Source organism: Phalacrocorax aristotelis, chromosome 9 (assembly GCF_949628215.1).
Source record: "Phalacrocorax aristotelis chromosome 9, bGulAri2.1, whole genome shotgun sequence".
NCBI classification, from domain to species: domain Eukaryota; kingdom Metazoa; phylum Chordata; class Aves; order Suliformes; family Phalacrocoracidae; genus Phalacrocorax; species Phalacrocorax aristotelis.
The window spans coordinates 21451347-21476744 of NC_134284.1; the positions used below are offsets into that span (position 1 = coordinate 21451347).

The 25398-nt window shown below is 43.4% G+C and overlaps 1 protein-coding gene across 3 annotated transcripts; it reads right to left on the reverse strand.

Annotated features, from left to right (window-relative positions):
- Window positions 1-5938: 5938 nt before the first annotated feature.
- On the reverse strand, window positions 5939-15630 carry LOC142061999 (alpha-1-antitrypsin-like). 3 transcript variants are annotated; one of them, XM_075103806.1, is made up of 6 exons: window positions 15564-15617; window positions 14912-15026; window positions 10006-10671; window positions 8750-9020; window positions 6815-6962; window positions 5939-6184 (listed from the first exon to the last, which is right to left on the reverse strand). In XM_075103806.1, exons 3-6 carry the CDS (start codon window positions 10652-10654, stop codon window positions 5981-5983), a joined length of 1272 nt encoding a protein of 423 aa, XP_074959907.1. In that variant the 5' UTR covers window positions 10655-10671; window positions 14912-15026; window positions 15564-15617; the 3' UTR covers window positions 5939-5980. The 3 variants fall into 3 exon arrangements, with proteins under 3 accessions (XP_074959907.1, XP_074959906.1, XP_074959908.1); XM_075103805.1 differs by lacking the exon at window positions 14912-15026 and having other exon boundaries at window positions 15564-15630; XM_075103807.1 differs by lacking the exons at window positions 14912-15026; window positions 15564-15617 and adding an exon at window positions 14656-14884.
- Between the last annotated feature and the right edge of the window lie 9768 nt (window positions 15631-25398).

Sequence of the window (25398 nt, forward strand, 5' to 3'; positions counted from 1 at the left end):
GTAGCTGATTGGCTCAGTTACTGAAGATAAGACAGAATAAATAATGGTGAAATCTTGTTTCTTACATCTACTCAGGAAAAAAAAAAAGGTGCTTTTGGTCAAGTTGCTAAATATCTAGTGACTGAATAACAGAGTATCAGTATATCAGCTAAGATAAGAAGGCAATGAAAAGGAGTCATACAGATGCCTGTTATACTGCCTTCCTTGGTTTCTGGAGTAATGAAGCAGTTCAAAATATTCTCCATGTGACAGGTCTCCTCTGACCATCTCAACAGAGTGGAGAGGAACTTGTTAGCCCAAGAATGATCACCCAGAAGGTCCGTGGGCTGCCTCCTGCCTGGTGTTGTCCCCTTGCACCCAGAGGGAGTGGGGGTGGTCAAGGTCTACTCCATGTGTCTGCCCAGACCTCACCCCTCGGTGATCTGGCTGGCCCCATGCCAGCCTTCCCCTGTGGTCTTGCCACCCAGCTGTGGGGAAGAGCTGGAAGTCCTGTAGTCCGACACCTGGCAGGGCACTCAATGGGAAGGCAGGCCAGGCAAAGGTCCTTGGAGGAGGATGGGGACCTGGCTGCCACCCAGGTCTGTCTCCTTGCCTCAAATGCCTCTTCCTCCTCTTGTGCCAACTCTTGCTTTTTGTCCCATATTGGTCCACAAGATTTTCAGTCCTCAGCAACTGGCAAAGCTCACTGACTGGCTGCAAAAGAGTGTTTTTTTCGGGGGCATGTTTTCTTTCCAAAACATCAGTTCTTTATGTGCCGTCACTTAGGCACTGGGAGAAGGGACCTCTGGGACACTGGTATCTCTCTGTGAAGCTGATCTTGTGCTGAAACACTGCCTTTTGGGTACACCCATGATGTACTCCTGGTCTTGCTCCAAATACCATAGAAGCTGGCATCCAGGGTAGATTTACCATCCCCTTTCTGGACCCAGCATGTGGCCACATGTGAGTCTTTTGTGTATTTCATGGGCTTCTGCCCCCTTCCCTCCTCGGTGACCTCTGGGATGATCCTTCCATGGCCATGGCACTGTGTGCACCGTGTTCTCTCCTTCCCTACAGGTGCTGGCATCCTCTGGCTTACTGCTGAAATGGGGATTGTGGTGCTGCAGCCTCTGTGAGTCCTGGGGCTGATCGCCTGCTGCCTTCCCATTTTGCCAAACAGACGAGTTGGACAGGTCTGTTGTCACTGATACATCATTGCATGTAATATGTCAGCCCTTCAGGTATTGCCTGGCAGAGGGAAGAGAAGCTGTAGAGAGTCACGGGGTGGAGGGTGGTGGTGCCTCCATGTTCAAAGCTCCCATTTTCCCCAGCCTTGGGGTCTTGGTATCTTGAACACCCTGCAGTAATTAAGATGACAGAGAGCAAGTGAGATATTAGTCATGCTTGTTCACATCTGTGGCCCGTGACAGCCCCTGCCTTAAGTCTCAGTCAGAGGAGCACTATATTTTCTGGCAACACTGTCTCTTCTCAAAAGGCCAGGGCCCTGGTCATGCTCCTCTTCCAGATCCACTAATTGCAGAGATTACCTTGCACTATGTGGGGTACTTTCATATTGCGTATAGGAAGCAAGAAAACAATAGGTCTGTACTGTGCTTTGGCTGTACCCAGGTGTGCAGGGGACTCGCTGATATTACCAATTTTTTTTGCATCCAAATAGCATAGTAGGTGGCTTGAATTCCAGCCAATTTCTTATACTCAGAATACTGTTATGGTGAAAAGACCCCCATGCCTTGTATGCAAAGATGAGAATATATTTAAAATTATAAGTCTTATCCAAGAATTATTAGGCTGGTTACAATACTGAGACTTACAGTTCAGTTTATGTATAGTTAAAATTAATTTACACAGACTTTTAGTATCTTCCTCATTCTCTGGTGTTATGCTCACCCTTTCTCTGCCCCACTGGGCTTCAGCCCTAAGGGAAGGGGCTGACAGGATGGCCGCATCCTGCATCCTTGCCAGGAGGAGTACAAGGGCAGTGGGTGCAACCTCTGTGCTCTGAGGTCTGCTTGGGGTAATTCTGAAACATTTGCTTGCATGCTCTACACCTAGTTCTTCCTTCATTGGTTCACAGGTCCACATTACACCTGAGTTTACTACCTGGGCTGCCTTTTACATACACTGGGTACTCAATCTCTGTTATCCTAGTTATCCCCCAAACTGTTTCTACCCATGTCCCAAGGCTGCAACCCTTTGATGACCAGTAACCGAGCACTAGCAAGCTGTTTATAGCCCTGAGGCCTCCAGTGTCACCCTGTGCCTGTACTCTCAAGTCCCTTGCTATCATCCCGCCATGCTTGTACTCCATTTTTAATTCTAGGGCCATAGACACTTAACTTTATGCAGAATAACTACTTCTTAATATCTTGTAGTTATAGAAATATCTGTATTTGTAACAATATTTAAATATTATACCATGCAATTGTATAAAGCTACAGAAAGAATTAGACAAATTAGGTGAGAGCACCTGATTGCTGGATAATTACTGTTACAAACAAAAAAGCTAAAACAAAATGCCGGGCAGGGCAGGACAAGTCCAAGCAAAGCCTGACAAATGCAGAGACCCCAGGCCTGCACTGTTAGTTTAAGAGAAAACAGGTAGCTGTGTTAGAATCAACAACACTGATGTATTCACAAGGCTAAAGGTTATGCTGACCCATGATTTTCTTCATACTGAACAAGAGCTATTAGATTACACCTGCCTGAAGTGTAGATGGGGAGTTTCTCCCTTGAACTCCTCTTTGCAGCAGGGCTGAAGGACATGAGGTGGGAAGTGAGGGGAGTTTTGGTTCCCTTCCTCCAGGTACAGCCTTGGACAATGGTGAGAAAAGAGCAAAAGGTACCCCAGATGCCTCCTTCCAAAAACGGTGTGTGAGCTGGGGAGGCTGTTGCAGCCTTGGGACATGGTACTTGGAGCACCTGAAGGCTGTTGGGCTGCAGCCAATTGCACGGCCCTGGAGCAGTCAATGAAACAGGGCTTTCTGCCTGGCCATGGGACAACCAGGTTGCCCAAAGCTGGGATCACCACAAGCGCAGCTGTGGGTCCCATTCCCATGCCTATTAGCTGTGTCAGCTGTGTCAGCAGCTAATGAACCTGGTCATTAATTGCTCCCGAGATGTGTCTCTGCCTCATTTATATCCACACGTTGCCCATTGCACTAAATGGGAATAGCTTGGGTGCCTGAAGCCCTGCCTTTTTGCCCAGCCTTTCCCGCTCTGCCGTAAGTGCCCTTGAGGTGATGTGCAGGAGGTTCTTGGGAAGGAGGAGAGCAGGACTTGCTGGTGGGGCAGGCACTACAGCCAAGCGAGTAGTGTCCACCTTCCACACAAACGAACGGCGCTGGTGGTGGGAGGGATAAAATGTTAGCCTGCAGGAGGAGGAGTGGGAGGCTGTGAAAAATATCTGGTGGGGAGAGGAAATTAGAAGAATGAGTGTAATAAGGAAAATCTGTTTGGCGCTGCTTGCAGCAACAATGGCAGGATTAGGAGAGTAGGACTTGGTGGATGGGGGGAGAGATGAGAATGGGCCACATAACAAATGGTGCAGCACAGCATGGACGTAGGCAGGGAGCAAGCTGTCTGCTGCTCTTTTGTGCTAAGTGTGTTGCCTGCTTCTTTTTCAACACTGTCTCTGGCAAATCCTGCAGTGGAAAATCACAGCATGATGTCAGTATACCAGGAGCAAGTCTGGCAGACAGCTCCCGGATGCAGATCTTGGCATTTGCAGGAAATCCCTCATGGGAACAACAGGCACCCCTTGTTGCCACCGCTGTGTGTTTCCATGGCTGGCTCGCAGGTGACACCTCACCTGCTGTCCCTGCAACCGCCCCAACATGTCTTACAAACACAGAGAGATCATATAGGAGATGCAGCAAGAGGGGAAGCACAAGCTGTGGAGCGCCAGTTCTGTGTGGCAGCATGTTTGCCCCTGCACTTCCCTCCTACAGCCCTAGGGGCTCGTTTTCCTGACATATGGGAGGGAAACGGAATTCCCACATCCTGCTTCTGAATGGGGCATGTGTCTGTGAGAGCACCAAGGTATTGAGGGTAGGAAAGAATGGATTCTCCTTCCCAAACTATGGATTAACATCCTGCAAAAGCTGATGTAGCTGATGTGAGGGATTCTCTTGATCTTTGAATTTCTCTCAGAACCACATGGGGACAACCTAGTCTCCATGTACTCCAAAATGGTTTACAAGGGAGTGAGCAATATTTAGTCTTGCAGCTACCACAGGTTCCTGCATCTGGGACCTCTGTTTCTTCCACATTTCTTGATGTATAATGAGGATCACTCTACTAAAATCAATTGTGTCAGTTTTTTAACCAGTGCTAATTGGTGCAACTCTAGGTTATTCAATACATAGCTAAGGATCTCACCTCTTTGAGCTCGCTCATCCCTAAAGGTTTTACTGTTGCTTTGCTGAATGCCCATTCTTTAACAGCAGTTAACAGTAGGAGTGATAACGGCTAAGACTGACGTTATCAATGCTGCAATGTGCAGTCATATTTCAGGTAGACAAGAAACCTGTACAGTCAGATTAGGTACCTTATGAATTATCGCTGTATGGACGTCGGGCCACAAAGCCACCTAAACAGATGGAGGTGAGTGCAGGAAGGAGCCAGGAGGATAATGTAGAGCATGTGCATCTCTTTCACTGGCATTCCTGCTGTTGATGCTTGTAATTTGTTCATACATTTGTCTGTATGGAGACTGTGTCTAGTCAAAAAACACCGTCAAACATCATGCGTGAGGGTTAACAGGAGCTTTTTACTAGGCGCACAGAGCAGAAAGGGGGCTTTCCTTTTGACTGTGAAAGGGGAGGCAGTGCTTTGCACCAAACTGATAAAATTACACTTGCTTTTAATTTCACAGAGGGCACACAAGACCTTGCTGAGGCTGTGTTATCTTCCCAAGCCATTTGACTTCTCCCGACACAATTCCTGATGCCATGACCCCATTTCATCTCCTTCCAAAAAACACAACTGTAGGGAAGAAAGGGCCAAGTGTCCTCTTTCTGGTACCTGTTGCCAAGACAGGTCTGTTGAAAGTGGTTAGCAGCCAGCCCTCGAGCTGTCCTATGTCCTACCTGGGTGCCTGCTACCACCCCCTGGGTCAGGAGATCTGCTTATTGGGTGCTCCCTGTCTACTTTGTTCGCTGTAAAAGGACAGCACTTGAAATATCTACAATTTTCTAGACCCTCATTACACATTTTCCACAAATCTCAGCTGACAGTATGCTTGTGTAATTGCCATCAACATACCTCACCTGCCTATCCAGTACATCCTTCTTCTGATCACTGGTGGATACGTGTATGAGAAGTCAGCTACTCACATGGGCTATCTAAGTCTGTCGAATTGGCAATACATGGTTAAAAGTCTTCAGGTTCAAGAGCAGATTTGTTCCTCCTGCTATGTTTTGAGCTGCAAGAAACTCAGGAATATTGCTGCTAGGTTAATGTTAAAAGTGATAAAATCTTTCTGGTGGAGAAAGGAGATTTCTTTCTCTGTTGAAGAGAGCTTTTCACATTCCCAGTACTGTCTTCATTAGAAGTTTCAGTCTCCCATGACCCTGCATTGTTGATCCAACTCTTCTCAACTCTTGTTTACTTACTTATGGTAAATTACAACCACTTCTGCTTTGTTTGCAAGTGTGTTAATCATTTTATCCGCTATTCTGGCTGACAACCATCTATTAAGCAGGAGTCTTCCATTATAATACCAATGTCTCTTAATGCTGGCAAATCTTAGGTTTTTCCTTGGCTTTCAGTCAAGTAAAAAAGGCATTCTTAGCTAGATGAATTTAAAACATTTTCCTTGCTTCCTTTCAAGGAATTGTCATGGTCAATACCAGTAGTTTTTTATAATGGCAAAGAATAAAAACTCTTGCTAAAAAGGAACCATACACTAAGCTGGCACAAATGGAAATAAATCATACCATGCAGTTTCACATCGTCTTTAATGAGTAATAGCAAGCAGAATTCATATGTCACTTAAGCTAGTAATAGTCGGGTTAACTATTTTTCCTATGAAGAGCGTACTGTTTGTATCTCTGTCAAAAATCAGCATAAGGAAGGGATGGTTGAATTCAATGGTTGCAGGAAGAGACATTGTCATTTCACCAGCAGTTGCTGTTGCTGCCTCAGTACCTCTCTCATCAACATCCAGAGCAGCCTTATGAACAACCTAGGAACAAAGAAAACAGACAGTCATTCTGGGCACCAACAGCCACCTGAGAAATGAATCAGACCCTTTTCAAGCCACCCTGCTTTGGAGCGTCCACTGAGAAGCGAGCAGGGGCAGCAGAGATGTGAGCTGTGGTGTTGTAGTCGTGGCTGCTTTAAATGAGGACCAGGATGGAGCTACACAAATGTCCTCAAAAAAAAAACTCCCAGGCTATTTTTCCTGTCCCAAACACTGGATGAAGGATGATGGCTCCAATTGTAAGAGCTTGTCTGCACCTCCAAAACTGAGTCTCCAGGGTGGGAGGACAGTCTGAGGTATGGCCAGGACCATTAGTTGCTCTCCTCAAGGAACTGGAGGTTGACGTTCCTCTCATGTTCCAGATACTCCCCCAAGAGATATCAGCTGATAGGAGTCAGAAAAAACATATGTGCAGCAAACTAATCTGATTACCACTGTAACTGAGGGCCAAAAGCCTCTTGTAAGCTTGCAGCCTGAGGCCAGGGTGAGCCCAGCTGCAGGCAAGCTGGGAAGCTGGGAGCTGTATTTAGCTGGTGTTTCTGGATGCTACCACAGAGTGGTTTTCCTGCATGTTCATGAAAGAAAGGAAAGGGCTGACAGCCACAGACTTACTTTAGAAAGCTTCAGCTCCAGGGTGCCGGTGATGCCAGAGAGATCTGCCTGGTCTGTGAACACATCCACAATTCCCATCTTGCTAAGGATGTTTTTTATTTCATAGCTCCCGGAAATAGAAAATTTGGGGAAGTAGAGGTTCACCAGCCTGTTAGGTAGAAGAAAAACACAGAAGGTGGTGAGAAGGATCTTTGACCAAGGTAAACAATGGTGAGAAAGCTGTGTAATTCCCATGAGTGACAAACCCCAGGGGGCTGGACCGGCCCTGAGTGTACAATGAGCGACAATTCAGTTACTGGTGCTTTTCATGGTGATACAGGCACTATCATTATTATTATTAATAATATCATCTATCTGGTGCTTTTCTTCAGCAAATCTGAGAGCACTCTGCAAAGGAGGACAGTAATGAGAGCCCCTTTTTATAGCCAGAGAAGAAGAGGTGCAGAGGTGACAGCCCACGTTGCTCAAGCAGGTAGAGACCTGAAGTACAACACAGAGTCTTCTGGGGGAAAATTATGGCAAACACCAGCACTTCAAAGCAAAGCTGTGTTTTTGGCATAGCTGTGGCATTTGGCATGGCTCCAGAGAAGGTCTGTGCCTGGCTGCTGGTGCCTTTGGACACACCCTGTCCTCTAATCATCTCCCTCCTGTGGGCTGGCCACGACTGAGTTTGTCTTTGACTGTAAGCTATCTGTAGGCAGCTCCTGCTTAGTATGCATTCTGTTGGATTTCTCTTCAGGCACTGTCCAGGGATCCTCAGAGCCTCCAAGTCACCTACTATAGTGATTACCCTTAAGGTAGCTCAAGCATTTTGCTGACTCGCCCAGATATAGCTTAGGTGGAAAAATGGACAGGATCCAAACCCCACTGCTGTAGCCTTTATGTGATACTGCCCAGTGCTCTGGAAGATGATGGGACCAAGTGTATTAGCACTGGCATCAACATAATAGAAGAAATGAAGCTGCCATTTGGTTCTCACAGCCCCTCCCATGAAGAACTTATTCCTATGTTGATCTTCAAGGAACTTGCACCAAGAATTCATTTAGATAAGGATTTTCCTGATTTTGCTGCTGAGAATTATACATTTTTCTTTTTCATATTTGAGGTATCATGTTATTAGCTCATATCCGATTTGCTACCCATTATGTTTTTATTAACTGTGCTGGCATTTCTATAATAATGCACTAAGAATCATGGGTGTGAACTGTACAGCCTTATTAGTTGTGAATCAGGGCAGAACTTGGTAAATTAGGCATGTATTAACTTGATGTTACTCATCTACTGGTGCTAAGATCTCCTCCCTCCCAGACAAACAGGGTTGTAAAGCGTGTTAGCTGATGTCAGTGTCAATGGTAGGAGGTAACAGAACCCCATTAGGTTTTTATGGTTTCAAAAACAAAATGCCAGAAAATCAGGACACCCACAATTAATCACTAGCCTGTTCTAACAACCACTTTGTGCTGCAATGGTTCTTGTAAGGAAGATATTTGTGTAGGACATATTATGTATGTATGCGTTACTACAAACTGTTTAAGTTATGGTTTAAGGTTTAGACCTATTTCTGAGTCACAGTGTGTCAGTGACATATGAGGGGTAAAACACGTTAGCTGAAACTTCAGTATAGGAGATTTGCCTTAGAATTGCCACCTTCCCACTCAGCCAATGGACTGTTTTAGAAACACCAGTCTAGGCTTGCTATTTGGGACTCCTGAGAGCTCACCAGGATGGTCTCTGCTCTGGTGGGGGAAGCAGCAAGTCCCTCAGGCATCAACAAGAGAATAGTTAAATACTAACCAGCTGCAAGATTTTTACAGCCAGGGCACACAAGCCAAAAATAACACACCCAGTTCCCAGAATCAGCAAGTTCATAGTTTTTGCATTCCCAAAAAAGACTATAAATCTAGGTGCCACTGCAGCTGACAGGCAGAAGATTACCTCTGGAAGAGATGGTCTGACCATTGCTGGATGGTTTCCTTGACCAGAGTTTGCTCTAACTGCTTCATTTTCCCTTTTGCTGGCAGAACCAGAAATGCAGTAGCGGTCCCATTATAATGAAGCCGTACCACAGTGCATGACAGCTCCTCATCAAAATAGAAGTCGAATCTGCCCATCTGGTGCATCATAGGGACTTTCACGGTTGTTTCGGCATCCACAAAGAAATCCCTTTCTTTGGTATGCTCTGGTTTAAATGGCTTTTCCCAGTTGCCTGACATAGAGAAGGAGAATGCAACTGAATATCCCATGTCCTATCTCTCAAATTGAATTATGTACAACTAGTAATAATATTCACCCATTCATCCATTTTTTAAATTCAGAATTTTCAAACATAACTTTTTAAAATGTACATCACAGTAAGGCAAGAATCTTTTACCTGGCCAAAAGCGTGTATTAAGTTCCAATTTCACTTTATTTTTCAGATACCAATAATGAACTAATTAGGCATTTTCTTTGTACCTACCATTACTTTTCTGTTCAGGTCATCTATGTGGCCTTTCTGAAAGTTGTTGTTTAAGGGCTTAACTGACATCATCTGTGTACTCATATACCATATGCATTTAATTTCTATTGACTTTAATCATAAGCCTCAGTTTGTAGATAAAATTAATGTAGGATCTCATATCTGAGCTCTGTTGTGTGAGGCTTAAGGCGCATCATCTAACGCATAAAAATGCACCATGTTTCCACTTTGTTCTTTAAAATGTCCTCTTCTGTTCATCAATAGCTTCTTCCATGTATAAATATGTTAGTGTATATATATAAAGCACTGTGATAGGAAAAAAACCTGAGTACTTACTAAAATTAGACCACTGAATCATGCACACTTTTAAAGAGAGGCATTAAAAGAATTAGGTCATGCATGCTTCTCAGGGCCTTCACTGAAAATTAGAAGATCACGGGGCAATTGGAGCTACCAGTAAACTCATGATAGCAAGCTGCACAGGAGGCTGTGGCTTGGAGCAGATCTCCTGTGGCTGCCACAGAGAGAACCAAGCCTGTGTGGGCCCCAGCTACCTCCCCGTGCTGAGCAGGGTCCTGCCACCTCTCCACCACCTCCAATATGCCATTAGGGGCTCTTCTGGCCCAGCAAAGAGCATTTGAAATTTCCCCCAGAGCGATTTCCAAATGAGATAGCTGATGTTAGATCAGTTGATAAGAATGAATGATATGAATGTGAATCCTGGAGGACTTACCTTTAAAGAAAACAAAGCTAGTCAGAAGCATTACAGTCTGTTGATCCATGTTCTTGACCAAATCAGTAATTTTCCCATGTGTTTTCCTCTCTGTATAATCATTGATCTGCTTCTCAGTCTCTGTGGGATTGTTAAAGTCAGCAGTAAAAGCCTCCAGCTGATACAGAGATTTGGCATCATCTAGAAACCTTTTTAGAGGTTTCAGCTTCTCTGTTAGAAAGATGGTATTCCCCATGTTGAGCTGGACCCCGCTCCCGGGATGGCTCAGCATGTGCAAAAGGTTGTGGAAGCCTTCATGGATCTCTTTCTCCTGAATCTCTGTAAGGTTGAAGGTGAGTCCTTCCAGGATCTGAGTCTGAGTGGCTGATCTAGCCCCTAGGGCCAGCATCGCAAATGCAATGGAGATGCTTACAGGAGAGAAGATAATGTTCTTATTAGGTGCCTCCAGTGTAATCTTGTTAAAAAATTGAAATGCAAAGTCAGCATTGTTTGGCACTAGTTTGAGGCAAGCGATTGCTTCACTTCCATGATGTATATGGTGTGTAGGTTCATTTGGATTATGTCCATTGGGGTGTGTGGTTGGGAGCTGACCACGGGCAACAGTATGAAGCCCAGCCAGTAGCAAACTTATGTAGAATGTCATCTTCATCTTCTTGTATTAAAATCCTATGGAAAAAAGGAGATGCTATTACTAAGGTAAGTAAATTAATTAACTAGAAATAGATTTTCTGCCATTCCCACTGAATAAGAAATTTTATGTCTTTCTTTTGTCCTCAGTTTCCATGTTCTCCAACTCTTGCCAGATATTTTTTTTTATTATTATTTTCCCAGGTCTCCTGGCAAGTGTCTGCCAACTCTTTCTGCCGCCCTCACCCTAAATACCTGCAAAGGCAAAATTCAGCATGGATTAGCTGAATACACAGCACCCTCAGCAGGCCGGAGAATGGAGCATATCCCATGAGAAAACATACCGTGGCTAAGCACTGGGGAGCTGCAATACTACTGTGCTTTTAACACTAATGGTCTAAGGTAATTCCTGGAAAGCACATCACAGAAGTCTGGGTGTTTTGTGAGTAAAGGAAGAAAGAGGAAATTCATGCATGTGGGCAGCAATCAATAGCTACATACAAACGGAATTTGAGCAAACAGGCATGAAGGAGATTTTAAATAAATTTTTGGTCAGATTGATAAGGCACCATATTTCAAGAGAGGACAAATGGTGGCAGCTGTTTTTCAGTAGCAAACTGAATATAAAGCCCTATGTGTCTAAGGAATAGGTGCTCTTTCTTTCTGAATAAAAATGATGTAATGCTTTAAATAAGAACCTGAAGTCTCTTAATAGACAAAACAAACCTTTGGAGTGGGTTCATTTTCAGCACAGCAAGAGTCAATGTCATTAACAAAAACAAGGCCTTATTTATATCAGATGCTCTACTAGTCAAAGGGCAATACATTTATCTTAACCTTTTATGCCTTTGCAGAGCTGACACTCTGTACTGTGTAAGCTCTTACAAAAGGACCTTGGAAATGTGGATGTGAATGTCCCAGTGGGCCTCATTTCTGAGGAGGAATCTAGGGCAAAGAGATGGTGAAAGAGTTGCAAAGAGTTTGAGGAGATAATGAGCCAGATGTACTAAAACTTGTGCGAGGGGAGGCATATTAAACCAACTGCCCCTTTCTGTGCTGGCATGATTCACCTTGAGAGACTGTCGTCAGAAAGTGTTATGCTCATAGTCCTTCTTTCTCCATAACATCGGAGGGAGCAATTTGCATTAGTAGTTGAATATCCAGTTATAGTTAGACCTGCATAAGAATGACAAAACATTTCTGAGCTATAATCAAATATTCAAACACTTAAGTGTTTGATATAAGTATTTTTAAAACACAGGCCTGTTTGCGGTAACACTTCCTGTGTTATTGATGAATAGAAGAACCAAAAGCGTTCTTGGTAACAAAATATTCAGTTACTGTGCACAGTGGTTTTAAATTATAGTTTGGCCTTCTCTTCTGATTTTGACATTGAAATGGTACTTCTCAATATATCTAGCTACTTGTAACTCAACATAAGAACTCCAGTTCTGAATATTTAAAATCAGATATCGGTGAGCCAAGGTATTAGTCAGACTTTGAAAAGAAGTCAACTCCCAAAGAAAAGCATCATAGCTAAGCCTAATGTATTTCCATATATCCAGCAGGTTCTGGATATATCCAGCTGCCTCTGGATAAATTATTTACTGTGAACTATTTAGTCCGCTGCAGTCATAATTTGTTAAGAATAACATGAATACCAAAGAATGAAACATTTCATTTTAAATATAAGTCACCACCTGTTTCCTATCTCATCACATTTAATATTTATTACAAAACACAGCAGATAGATGGACTTTTCTATGCACACATTGAACTGCCAATTTCTATTTATTTGGAATGCAAAGTAGACATGGAATTTAACTGAATTGGCCTCAAAATTATGGATAATGGATATAACATGGTTTTGCTCCACGGGTTCTGTAAAATATCAGTTACAGTATTCTGAAGGATTTTTTCCTAGTCTGATATTTTTGCTCTATGTAGTTATGACATGTTTGCATTTTGTGGTTAATTTATGTACTTTCATGGAATTAATTTCACTCTATTACAGCTCTGAATTCACAGACAATTAAATACAATCTGAATCTGAATCATCCATCTGTTCTTCAGTACTGGCCAATCACAAACAGTCAAGACTCATGAGTCAGCCCTCACAAAAACCTTGATAATAGTTGATTTTAAAATCATAAGATTATAAAAGACTCAGAAGCTGCAGTATGTAGAGGTCTTTTATTGTTTAAGCCTTGAACATACAAGTGGCCCACTCTATTAGGCCCTTCTTTGAAATGTAAAGGTACTTTTATAGTATAATTTGCATCCTGTAAACCTTTAGAATATGATTGGAAATTGTTACTTCATACTTAATATTTACTATTCCATTTGATATTATTGTGGTTTCTAGGTTAGCAAGTGATCAGCCAGTGATAAACTGACTACAGAGACCCTTTCGGTATGAAGTAGGAGATGCAGATTCTCATGTGGCCTTAATGATTGAGGGATTTTCCTATCAAGCATACTTGCTAACAATGTATCAAAGAGGAAAGAGCTGAAAACCTCTGCTAAAAAGCCCATAGGGAATCAGTCCCCTATCTGAAGTGGCTATTTTTTCAGGAAGCTTCCTATTTTAAGACCTTTACTCATATAATCTCTAGAAAAACAGTTTGTCCATAACCATGGGAGTAATAGTGAAAAACTCTTCAATTTTAATTCTAAAGTGCCACTGACTTGTTTGATAGCCTGGAAGGAAACCCATTTGCCTCTCTGCCCCTTTTCTTCTCTTTGGCTATGTTATGCAATGATAATATATTTGTGGTATTCAAGAAAATGTTGCTTTCATGAAGAGCCTTCAAACAAACCAGACAATGGCACAAAAGCATTCCAACACCTGGAGGAAAGTGTTCCTTTGAGCAATTTATCTGTAATAGATTTGGTGATAACACTTGTTGAATATATTACCTCTTCCCTATAACACAATCTTCCCTACCATGCAACCCAGAATGGCAGTGCTTATTTTGGACAGGATATCCTAGAAAGAAAATGGAGAAAACTGGAATGAGCTGAAGTCACCCTAGAATAATTCCACCAGAAGAGCTGGAAGTGAGCTGGACTAAGTTTCCTGACTGACAGAACTTGCTTCTTTGTGGACGTAGCTAATTTGTCACTTTAGGGCTGATTTTTATCTCTGCAATTTGGAGACACAATTCTGAATAAAATTTTCTGCCTTTAGAGTCCCGTGCAATAGTCCAGGAGATGAAATTCATCCCGTGCTACTCCCATAAGAGGTCATCACTGATAATCTCATTTTAGACAACATGAAAATTTGCAGTGCTCAAAAACTTATGCAGGCATGAAATAGAAAAGCTGTTTGCTCACCAGATGGTGCTGCTTCCCTCCCGACTGCTTCTAAATGAGGCAATCTAAGAAATCTGTTTCCTGAAAGCTGCACTGTGAGGGCACCAAGCACATCAAGACATGGCTGCACCTCCGCCACTGGTGTCTGCTCAACTAATCTCAGCTATTCACAGCTATACCCAAAAAATCACCCAAGCACACAAGAAAGTCACAAAAGAAAGGCTTGACTAGTCCCACCTGTGTGTGAGAAAAAGACCACAGAAGCCTACTCTCCAGGACTGCCTACTCACAAGAGCACCACAAACTCACACGTGCTTTCCTGGCTGGTCTGAAAGCTCTCTGCATACGTCACTGTAAGTGCCTGGACATGCTCAGGAGCTTTCCCAGACTGATCAGCTAGACATTTACTTCTCTTGTGATTCGGTTTTGATGCCTCTGCCTGAGGCCCCTGACAAGACTGCAAGCACAAGCCAAGGACATTGGATTCTGCAGAGAAAACAACTGCTATGAGTATTTCATTAAAAGTAATACTTTTTGCAGCAGAAACATGGAAGTGAAGTTTGCACTGCCCTTTAGAAATGTATGTGACTGTTCACAGAGCTGTTCCCAGAGTCATCTATCTTCTGTAAGACAGCTTAGCATTGCAGAACTCACTGGGGAAGCGCACTCTCCAAGAGTGGCATCACCCACTTCTGGGCTTCCTTTTACCTGGAAATGGGTGAACAGATGCTCTCACTCTTCTACCAGGTCACCATCAGTATTTGATGTTGAACCTGAGTTGCTGCACCTATTCAGGGATGAAGCATCACTGAGGTCAGAGGATAAAAAAAGAAGATAAAAAAGAACGAGTGCAGTGGATAGGGCAGCCAGATGGGACAGAGGAGATTTGCTTCTTTATGGAAAGCAGCAGCAGTCCCAAGAACAGACTGAACCAGGTTCCCAGTTTCTACTTTCCAGTGTGTACCTGACCACTGCTCAGTCTCTAGCTCCATGAACATGTTGGCTTCATTGTGATCGTAACTCCCCCAAGCATGTGGAGAACAACATTTTCTCTCCTTCCCTCTCAGTGATCCTGTAATCTGATTAAAGCAGTTGTAAGATTTCTCATCTAAAAGAGAAGCAGACCTTAGATATCCCATTCCCTAAGCAAAGATATTTCTTGTAGACCTTGAATATAAAAATCAGCAGAACTACTTAAAAAGGGTCAACAATACATTAAAAAAAACCTCAAAGCACTCAGGTTTTTAATAGAGCAAAGCCTATTTTCTCTAGCAGGAGGTACATCTGGGAAAGACCTATTTTTAGGAGCTTAGGATTTGCTGGCTCCAGAGATTGCCTTACTTTCCTGCAAGGCGACTAGACACTCCACTCTGGCTTTTAGATTCTTACTTGTCCTACCAGCCACCCAACAACATGCAGGCAACTCCATGCCTAAATTGTGATGCCTATGCCCTTTATATCCAGCTGACTCAATAAAAGCCTCTTTATCACTGGAACAGTTGCTAAGACAGATTTCAGTACAAGATACAACCCTAGGAAAGACTTAAAATCAATTGCATGCAGCAAGTGGATACACTTTTGAAGTCTCTATAGGAACCAAAAAAATCACTACTTACAGTGGCTTCCAAGGACCCTGCTGTCTTCACTAGGACTACCCTGCAGCTCCCTCTCTTATTTATACTGTTAGATAGCATTATGAAAGCAAAGTGTCCTCTAGAAAACATTAACCAGGGCAGACAAGTGTTATTACTTTAGGTATGGTGCAGAGTAAACAGTGAAGACAATTTTTGGGGGGAGGCACCTGATTTTTGCTGTATATGCATGGCAGAACCCTGCCTTTGCTTACAACAGTCATAAGAGTCCTCTTGCATTTCTGCAGAGCCTCCTGCTGGGAATTCAGCCCCTCACTCTAGCAAATATTTCACATGCATCATTAACTTCCGTAAATTGCATGAATTCATACACTAGAAGTAGTGAAATGAGCAAAATTAAACGCATGCATAATACTAGACAAGAGCCTAAGGAAAAGATAGCTGGATGCATGCTGCAGCCAGATCTCATCTTAGTATTTTGCACAGAGATATTTTGCTTCCTCTACACCAGACTTTTAATAGCTTTTATTCCACTATTTTTTAATTATCTACATTGCCATTAATAAGGGCCAATTTCTGGGGACATCACTAGTACACTTAAAATTAAAGCAGTAGTACTGATGTTTGTAGTGGCTGAGGGTTGCTATAGGGATGGTGACATGATGGCAGAGATGGGCACTCAGGAGTCAATGGTACCCCGCATGCCCTGGCCAGATTGGTGTCACCTGGTACCTCACACAGCAATGGATTGAAGGATAAACTGTCGCCCTGTGCTCTGCAAGCATGGGCTGGCACAGGGTGCAGGTACTGCTGAAATACAAGCAAGGTGGTGTCAGGCTGGTACACCAGAGCATGCTCTCACATAGAGATGGACATATGTGGTTAGGCCACCTGTGGTTTACATGATCCCTCCTTAAAGCTAAGCTCTATGCAGGAGGCTGTTCTCCTGCAGCACCTGTGGAGGGGCAACCACAGGGGCTGTGCTAATGTGGGTAAAATTAAGGGATGGAAAAAGTTCACAGGTCAGTGTCCAGCTGAACACCTTCCACCCAGGAGGAGCGTCCTCTTGAGAAATAAGGGATTGCAGGAGAAAAGGTTCTATAATTCAGAGAATCATAGAATCATTTAGGTTGGAAAAGACCTCTAGGATCATGAAGGCCAACCGTAAGCCTAACACTAAATCATGTCCCAAAGTACCACAACTACATATCTGTTAAATAACTCCAGGGATGGTGACTCAACCACTTCCCTGGGCAGCCTGTTCCAATGCTGGATAACCATTTCTATGAAGAAATTTTTCCTAATATCCAACCTAAACCTCCCCTGGTGGAACTTGAAGCCATTTCCTCTCATCCTATCACTCGTTACTTGGGAGAGGAGACCAGCCCCCACCTTGCTACAGTCTCCTTCCAGGTAGTTGTAGATAACAATAAGGTCTCCTCTCAGGCTCCTCTTCTCCAGGCTGAACAACCCCAGTTCCCTCAGCTGCTCCTCATAAGACTTGTGCTCTAGACCCTTCACCAGCTTCGTTGCTCTTCTTTGGACACACTCCAGCACCTCAATGTCTTTCTTGTAGAGAAAATGTCTTTTCTTGTAGTGTACTTTAAGGGACGAATCTTTCAGAAAGAAAAGCTTTACAGTAATGGGGTAACTGTTTTGGTGGGTTCTTCTGGACCATTCCTCAGGGCTTAGGAGCAAACGGAATAATTTATTTTCCTCTGTTTTTCAGCATGCACACTTGCACACGCAAAACCACCAGTAGGTGCAGTGTGGAGTGTTCCATGCATGTAGGGCTGTCAGAGCTGCTGCAAATACTTTCTTTTCTGTCTTCTCCTCTCTTTTTCTCTGCAAGTGCCTTTCATCCATGCGAAGGTAAGCAGACCAGTTCAGTATGTGTTTTGATCCAGGCTGCTAGGACATGTGTTTGAATTGTTTACCAGGTGGTAAAATAGCAGCTGGGCACATGCAGCCTCTTCCTCTTTAAAGTAACAAATGACAACAGCCTCTGAAGTTACAGAGCCTTACTTAGAACATGTACAGACTGAAGATGAATAATAGGTGCACCAAGAGACAAATGATAACAAAGTTAAAGAAAAAAAGTGCAGCTATGAGTCCAGTTACTGAGAAAAGTGAAGAAAAAAACAATTGACTTAACATGACTTCATTTAAAAGCAGTTTAGTTTTGCAACTGAAAGTGCCCTTTACCTGCTGAAGTTTCTATGGGAGTACAAGAGGGAAAGTGAATGAAATAAAATCTAATTCATATCAGTCTCCAATATTATATGCAATGTGATACCAAATTTCTTTTCCCTCATGTATACAACAGTTTCATTCAATCATGTAAACTATCCTGCAGTTTGCAGAGACTCTGTTTTAATATTTGATAGCAGAATATGTTGCATGTGAACTTGCGGCTTTTTTAGTGCAGGCAGCAGGCTTATGTAGCCACTTCTCTGATATTTTGAAAGACAGCTTGTTAGCAACAGTGCTGTTAGGAATCCTTCCATTTGCTCGTTTTGGTCTGGAACATTAGGTGCCTTATTACTTTGAACCTCCGGTTACTTTGGGGCTATTAAAGTTATTATTATTATTACAAGATCTTAATAATACTATTTCATATTCAGTAAATTGACAACATTAACAAGAGTCATCCAGCATAAATTCCCTTGGAAACAGGCTGGCTGTAATCCAAAAAGAATTATATAGATTAGAAGAACTCTATGCTTTCTTCTCTGGGCAGAAAAACACTTTCATCTTTTTTAAATATTTAACTAATTACCCTGAAAGCCATTTTAAACCATGATGTGTTGCGGTTCTGATGATGCCCTCTGGAGTACAGAAAGCACAGGAGTCCCTCCTACAATAGTGCTGAGATTAAATGTCAGCGTGGAGCTGGTGAAGGCTGTATCTCTCTCTCTGCTGCCAGGCTATGTTTAATTTGTGGAGCTCAGGTTCCCGCTGTGTTTCAAGGGGAAATGCACTTGTAGTTACATAAACAGTTCAGCAGTGACTTCCTGGAACAAGTTTCCCACAATGTCAATAGAGATCAGGTACAACTGTGTCAAGTGTCTGCTCCGGTCCTTCCAAGTGAAGATATGGCAGATCTTCACCTTTGAGTTGCTTCTTCCTTGATTTCATCCTGTACACTGGTCTTGCCCCCTGCCAGCACCACACAGTAGGTCTGGGCTCACTCCAAGGGGGAGCTTCTAGCTCAGACATTAATTCCAGCCCTGATGAGGGAATGCACACATAGGACATAGGACACTGTCCCTGATCCACCGCAGTGAGTCACTACCCTTGCTTTCACTCTAGCATCAGTTTCTTTCTGTGATTCAATAAAGACCCACTGGGTCCCAAGGAGACTCTTACTTTCCATCATTTCTGAAATTTGGCTTTGTGTCCTCTTCTTCCTCTTCTCAGGCTGTGGTTTCACAATTGCTTTAACCTGACCAAAGTGCAGGATGCTGCTGCCAGAGGTGTCACGTCTTCCTGTGTCCCTCCCATCTCTCCAGGAGAGTTGGGAGCTGGAAACCAGGACGAGTGGGGAGAGGCTGGGAGACGTGAGCTTGTTCAGCCTCAAGAAGAGAAGGCAAGGGGAGAGGCCGTACTTGCTGTCCTCCCCTATGTAATGGGCTGCATTAGAGAGAAGATGGAGCCAGAGGTGCACAGTGGTAGTGTGCAAGGCAGGGGACACAAGCTGCAGCAAGGTAAATGCAAATGAGATATAAGGAAAGTAATGTTCACAGGAAGGTGAAATACAAGGGCAGGTCACCCTGTGAGGTTGTGGAATTGCTGTCCTTGAAGGCATCCAAAACCTGGCTGGACACTGTCCTGACCAACCTGAGCTAGATTCCAGGCTCATGCTACTGTGAGCAGGTGGTGGGATTGGATGACCTCCAGAAGTGCCTTACAACCTAAGTTATTCTGCTTTTCTAATAAAAATGACTGTGAAACCATGGTCTCAGGGGTCCCTGTCTCCACTCACACTGCAGGTTTGCACCTCACCCTGCAGAGAAACCTCCCTTTGCTTTTCACTACATGACTCAAGAGGCTTTTCCTGAAACACTTAGCCCACAGAAAATGTCGTCTCCTTCATCTTCTGGCATGCCCCAGCAGAGCCAGCACAAGGCAAGCAGACAGCCTCCCTCCTGGCTGCCCAGACACAGGCTCTGCCAGAGAGCAGAACACAATATGCACACTGGGAACAAACAAATCTGGTGGACCATCTGCCGTGCTCCCAGCACGCCACAGCCATGGCAGGTGGTACACACCCCTCTGTGATGCCGCCCTGGCTCAGGCTTGCAGCACTGAACAGGACTGTGCTTTTCTCCTCAGAGACTTCAAAAGTTTCCAGCACTGATTGTGATCTCAGTAGGGATCCGTGTAGCTGCCTTGATTTCTCCAGATCTGCCTGTAATTAAGACCTCTTGGTGGTATGCTTTTTAAAAGCCTACATGGGAAGGGAGAAGGAAAATGGTGAACCTTGGAACAGGCAAACTTGAATGGGCTATTTCAAAATCAGAAGTTGCTGCCAAAGAAACACTTGATACTGTCATTTTCTTTCGCATATCTCCATCAAGATGGTAATTTTTCAGATGTGTCCTTAGTGGGGCATTCAAGCAGGTGAGATTTAACTCCATTTGCTTCATTAGAGATGCAAGAAGCATGACTGTGGGTGTCTCAACAGGTCTGATTCTTTGCTGTCTAGCCTCAGGACAAGTTAAAGCATCTCCAAAGCTGACCTTAGGTCATTGTTGTGGGGAGAGCTGTCTCTGATTATTGACAGAATCCTTTAGCACAGAAGAACAGAGTCAAAAATTTTCAGATGCATGCTAATTTGTTTTGTACATTGGTGTTTTTTATTATCTGCAGAGAATTATGTTCTGCTTTCTTGTGCCATGAATAAACAATATATGTGGGTGGGTCTGAGAACAAATGTTGGCAGTTATCTACCTCTTATCTGGGCAAATTTCATTCCTCTCTCAGTCTGTTTGCAATTGTTCTCTCTGGAGAACCATAGGGAAGAGGAAGATTCAGTGAATCTGTTGCTTCTATGCTCTAAAATTATGTGGTATGAACATGCTCAGTGTTAGATCTTTATTTTGATAATGGTTGGTTCTTCCACCAAAGAACAGCCCTAGGTTTCTGCAGGTTTCAAATGTCTGCATGCCTCTTGCCCCGTGCTGTGACAGATGATCCATAAGAGATTTAAACCATGGAAGCTGCCCAGGGGGTGCCAACATCTGCACATGCTCTGTGGAAACACTTTATTCTTTCAAATTCCTCCTTCAAAGCACATCACCACCGCCAAGATGCCTTTAGATCTCCCTGAAATGGCTAGGAAATTGGAGACTGGCCGCTTACAGAAATACGTGTCCCAGCAGACTGAAAACTAGCTTATTCTTTGGCTTGATTTTAGACCCCATAAGTCTATCATCACCTGTGTGTTAGGCTGATTGCTCCAGCATTTTCATTGTCTTCTCTTCCCCCAGAATATCTTTTCTTTTTTTTTTTTTGTCCCATCCACTATCTGTAGTGATTATCATGTACTTAGCCTAGAAACAGGTAGTACGGGTACTTCAGGTGATAGAATCTTAGGACTCTTGGATGGGCTGGCACATGCCAGGTGCCTCGGCAGGACACATTAGCTGGAAATTCCTGCAGTTAGGAAATGCCAGGACAAACATGGCCGCACTCAGTTTTTTGGCCAGAGACAGGTCTGCTGGAGTCCTGCTCAGCTGACACTGATTTGACATCACATTTCTCTAGAGGCAAAAGTGGAGCCCCCCTGTTCCTCTACCTGGCTGCTGCATCCTGCAGCCCCAGGGCTGCGTTCTGCCTCCCCCTCCTGCCACACCTAGTGTCTCTACACCACTGATAATGAAAATATTGCATCAACCTACACTCAGAGCGCACCTCTGGGAAAGCCCAATTTCTCCTTAATGCTGGATGACTAAAACCTTTGTAAATGGTTTCCAATCTTGCACCAATCTTGTGCATATTTCTGTACCTTATGTAAGAATATGTCGTGTAAGACAACAACGCCTTACTAAACCTAACTATAACCTAGCTGTTGCTTAGCTAAGCTGTACTTTAGCTCAACTATTTCCTAATGACAAGGCTTGTTACCCCGCCACTGGAGGGGATTAGGTTGGTCTGATGTGGTTGGTTTTTGACAAAACCATTTTTATTTTGTCATCTTGTTTTTTTTCTTGCTATTTATAATCTTGGTTGGTTTTTTTTTTCCTAGGTGCTTTACTAATATTTCCAGCATTTTTCCAAGAACTGGGGTTGAGCTGAGTGGCCTATAATTCTCTAATTCTTTTTGTCTCTGTTTTTTTTTTTTTTTAAATATACTTTTTATCCTTTTCCAATGCTCTGAAAATTTATTGCTTTTTTCTTTTTTTTTAATGTTGGCTTGTTTTCTCTTAGAAACTTGCGGTCTCCTCTGCCCCTTTGCAGGGGCTGAGAAAGACCGGGGGAGATCAGAGGGGCTATGAGCTGTCCATAACTGGGGTGTGGATCTTGGGAAAGCTGTAAATGGAGGGAGATGTTTGTGAAGGTGATCCTCACATACACACTTTTTCTCTCTTCTTCCCCAGACTACTGCTTGAGTAGGAATTACACACAAGGGTAAAGACAAAGTTGTGTCTGGTTATGTAGAACTCACTATAATCAATGCTGGCAGTGTTAACCACTCCAGCTGAAGGTTTTTAATTAGTAACAGATTAACCACTGTGGAAATACACCTTAATAGCCACCTTCTTTTGTTGATGTGAACACACTTTACTGACCCACTGTAATGAATCTATCAAAGGTAAACAGTCAGTTTTGTAGTGCCAAGTATAGAGTGTTCTGAAGGATTTACCGTTTCCCTCAGGTTGAGAGTGCTTCTGGTTGGCCTGTCAACAAACGGAGAGAGGCAGAGGATGATGAGCTGTACCAAAGAGGGAACTGATCCTGCTCCTGGATGTATGTGAGGATCTCCTGCAGCAGTCATCATATCTGATGTGTAGCACAGCCTTAGGAACAGCTTGCAGTGAAATAATGAGAAGTAATTCTCACCTTCTGAATGTGAAACATGGGTTTATGAATAAGTACTTGTAGATATGAACTGTTTGTAAGAGCATTGTCCCCTGAACAGACAAACCATGGACACTTCTTACCTAGCAAACAGGACTGTTCTTGCACTCTTGGCACAGGAAAACTTCTAGTACGGTTGTGGAAAAACAGTGGAAAGACCACGCACCCTCAGGAAGTCCGAACAGACTGGCAGGCCTGTCCCATGCATCGTTGTCCCAACAGCTGGAAAACTTAGGCATAGTAGTGTGCTCTCATCTTTAATTTAAAAAAAGGCAAAATAAATCTCATTCCGGCAGATGTCTGTCCTTGGTCTAATCCAAGCAACCCATGAGATGGTGCTGTGGATTTTGTGGGCACACCAGAGCAGGAATTGCCTTGTTGAGCTGAGCTTAGTGCTGGGGTGGGAGCAGGTGCCAATTGCACTCCAGTGACTGTGCTTGCACGAAGCAAGCACACAGAATCACAGAATCAAAGAATCATAGAACCATTAAGGTTGGAAAAGACCTCTAGGATCATCAAGTCCAGCCATCAACCCAACACTCCCATGTCTCCTTAACATCTACACATCTTTTAAATACCTCCAGGGATGGTGACTCCACCACCTCTCTGGGCAGCCTGTTCCAATGCCTGACCACTCTTGCAGTAAAGAAATTCTTCCTAATATCCAATCTAAACCTCCCCTGATGCAGCTTGAAGCCACTTCCTCTTGTTCTATTGCTAGTGACCTGGGAGAAGAGACCAACACCCACCTCGAGAGGTTGCAGTTGTCCCTGGAGCGTATGAAGGTTCTTAGCTAGGAATGATGCATTATTAACTTATTTTTCATCAAAAAACTTTTCAAAACAGGAAGGAATTGTCTGGATCTGAGCTGATGATATGTCTTGTGGCTAGACAGACCCTTCATGGGACGTACCCAGAGGTATGTCCAGGCATTTGTCACCTGCTTGGAACAGCACAGTTTCACTTCCCAGTAATTCCCAACAAGCATGGCCTGCTTTGATTAATACTTTAGTCCCATTCATTTTCCTGAGCAGGTCCATTAGCCTGTGCCATTTGGAGAATCTTGGCCTACACAAACATTTGCCACCGTTCAGAGAAAGAAACCTACAAGAAATATTAAAGCATTTAAGTGATTATATTGTTTAAAATATTATAGAATACTTTGCATACATGTAGACGAAGTCTTTATTCATGACAACTGAAAATTGCTGTTTGTATTGATAAGGAGACATGGCAATATCTGGCACTTGTACGCATAATTAGGGTAACCGAGTGGAGATTTTTGGCACAAGTTTAGTTTCACATCCTTGTATTTATGACATGCTTAAACCAGTATCAGCTTACACACACTACATAATCACCCATCTGCTCCAGAAATGCTGTGCAGTGAAAGTTATTAGTTCCCTACCCTCAACTTCAAGCTTAAAATATACTGTGGTGATCTGCTAAACCCACAGAAAAGTATGGAAGCACACATGGGAAAGGATGGCGAGAAAAGTAGCAAGGTTCAGCCTGAAAGACATGTGAATAATTTCAGTGAAATTTAGTATGGAAAAGATTCAGTATGAACATTTACTGAAAACATAAGTAACAATGATTGATGACTGAATATTAGTATCTATTCCACTTCCCCATGGTGCATAAGACTTTTCCCAGTACATATGTGGTAAATAAAAAAGAGAAATCTCTCTGGGAAGGAGGTGAACTTGATGATCTATAGCTTTCAACAAGAGGAAACGTGGATTTTCAAAACTGTTTTTGCCAGATAATTTAGTCTTATTTCATCTTTTTCTTTAGTAAGCACATCATTAATATGGAGCTATTTTACAGCTGGACAGCAAACCAATTGGTGCTGAGGGCCCACTGTCTCCACTAGACTTGTTTCAGGGGAGTTTCCTTTTGGACCAGGTGTCTCACAGCACTGAGCAGCCATGCTGGGAGGTCCTGGAAGGTATTGCCATGTCCAGCTTCCCCCAGAGGGGAGCCAGCTCCCACCCTGGGGCTCTGATGTCCATGGAGACTTTTATTCCTGCCCTAAAGACATCCCACATTTCTGACTGTTTTTGTTTTCTTTATTGCTTAGTCCTCCAGTCAAGGGAACAGTCAAGGGAAATGAAAACTACAGTGCATAATTCAGTGCTTTATCCCCATCTAAAATATCCACAGAGGAAGGAGCAGCTGAAAGGTTGCTCATGAAATTGTTTGTCCCCATGGCTCAGAATTTCTTCTGGCAGGTTATCTTCTGTCCTCTCTCTTTGTTTGTGCTTTATCAGGTGGGTGGAGAAACCCTCTGGCATTTCCCAGGGAAGAAAACCACAGAGGAAGGCCCAGCAGTTGTCCATCCTTGCCTCCGGTGTTCATAATACATTGTCCTCTTGGAGATAATGCACATGTTTGGTGATCTGCAGGAAAATCCTCTTCCTCAGGGAGTGCAGCAGTTTTTCTCCAGTTGGTGTCTGGCCATTGAAGACAGAAGCTAGAAGCTCATGTTTTCAGTGTTTAGATGTTTATCTTAATCTCCAAAGAGAACAAAAGGTCAGATTTTCACACTTTCTCTCTAGAATGAAAACTTAAAGAAAAGCCAGGAAAGGTATATTTTGTTTCAGCAGTGTGTACTGAAAAAAAAACATTTAATCTTTCCCAGAAAAGGAAATTGAGTTTTGCTTTGCACAGACCAAGCAAGACTTCATTTCAGTATGAGCTGTTCACAGCTCCCTGAGGGGCCATTACTCCCCATCCATGTTTTGGCTAGTCTGCAGTGCATCCTGATTCCCAG

Coding starts and splice junctions, on each gene's coding strand:
- LOC142061999 (XM_075103805.1), bottom strand. CDS start 10,654: ATGAAGATGACATTCTACATAAGTTTGCTACTGGCTGGGCTTCATACT. Junction 9,021..10,005: donor TAGCTTTGTTTTCTTTAAAG/GTAAGTCCTCCA, acceptor TCTCTATGTCAG/GCAACTGGGAAAAGCCATTT. Junction 6,185..6,814: donor TGGAGCTGAAGCTTTCTAAA/GTAAGTCTGTGG, acceptor CTTTGTTCCTAG/GTTGTTCATAAGGCTGCTCT.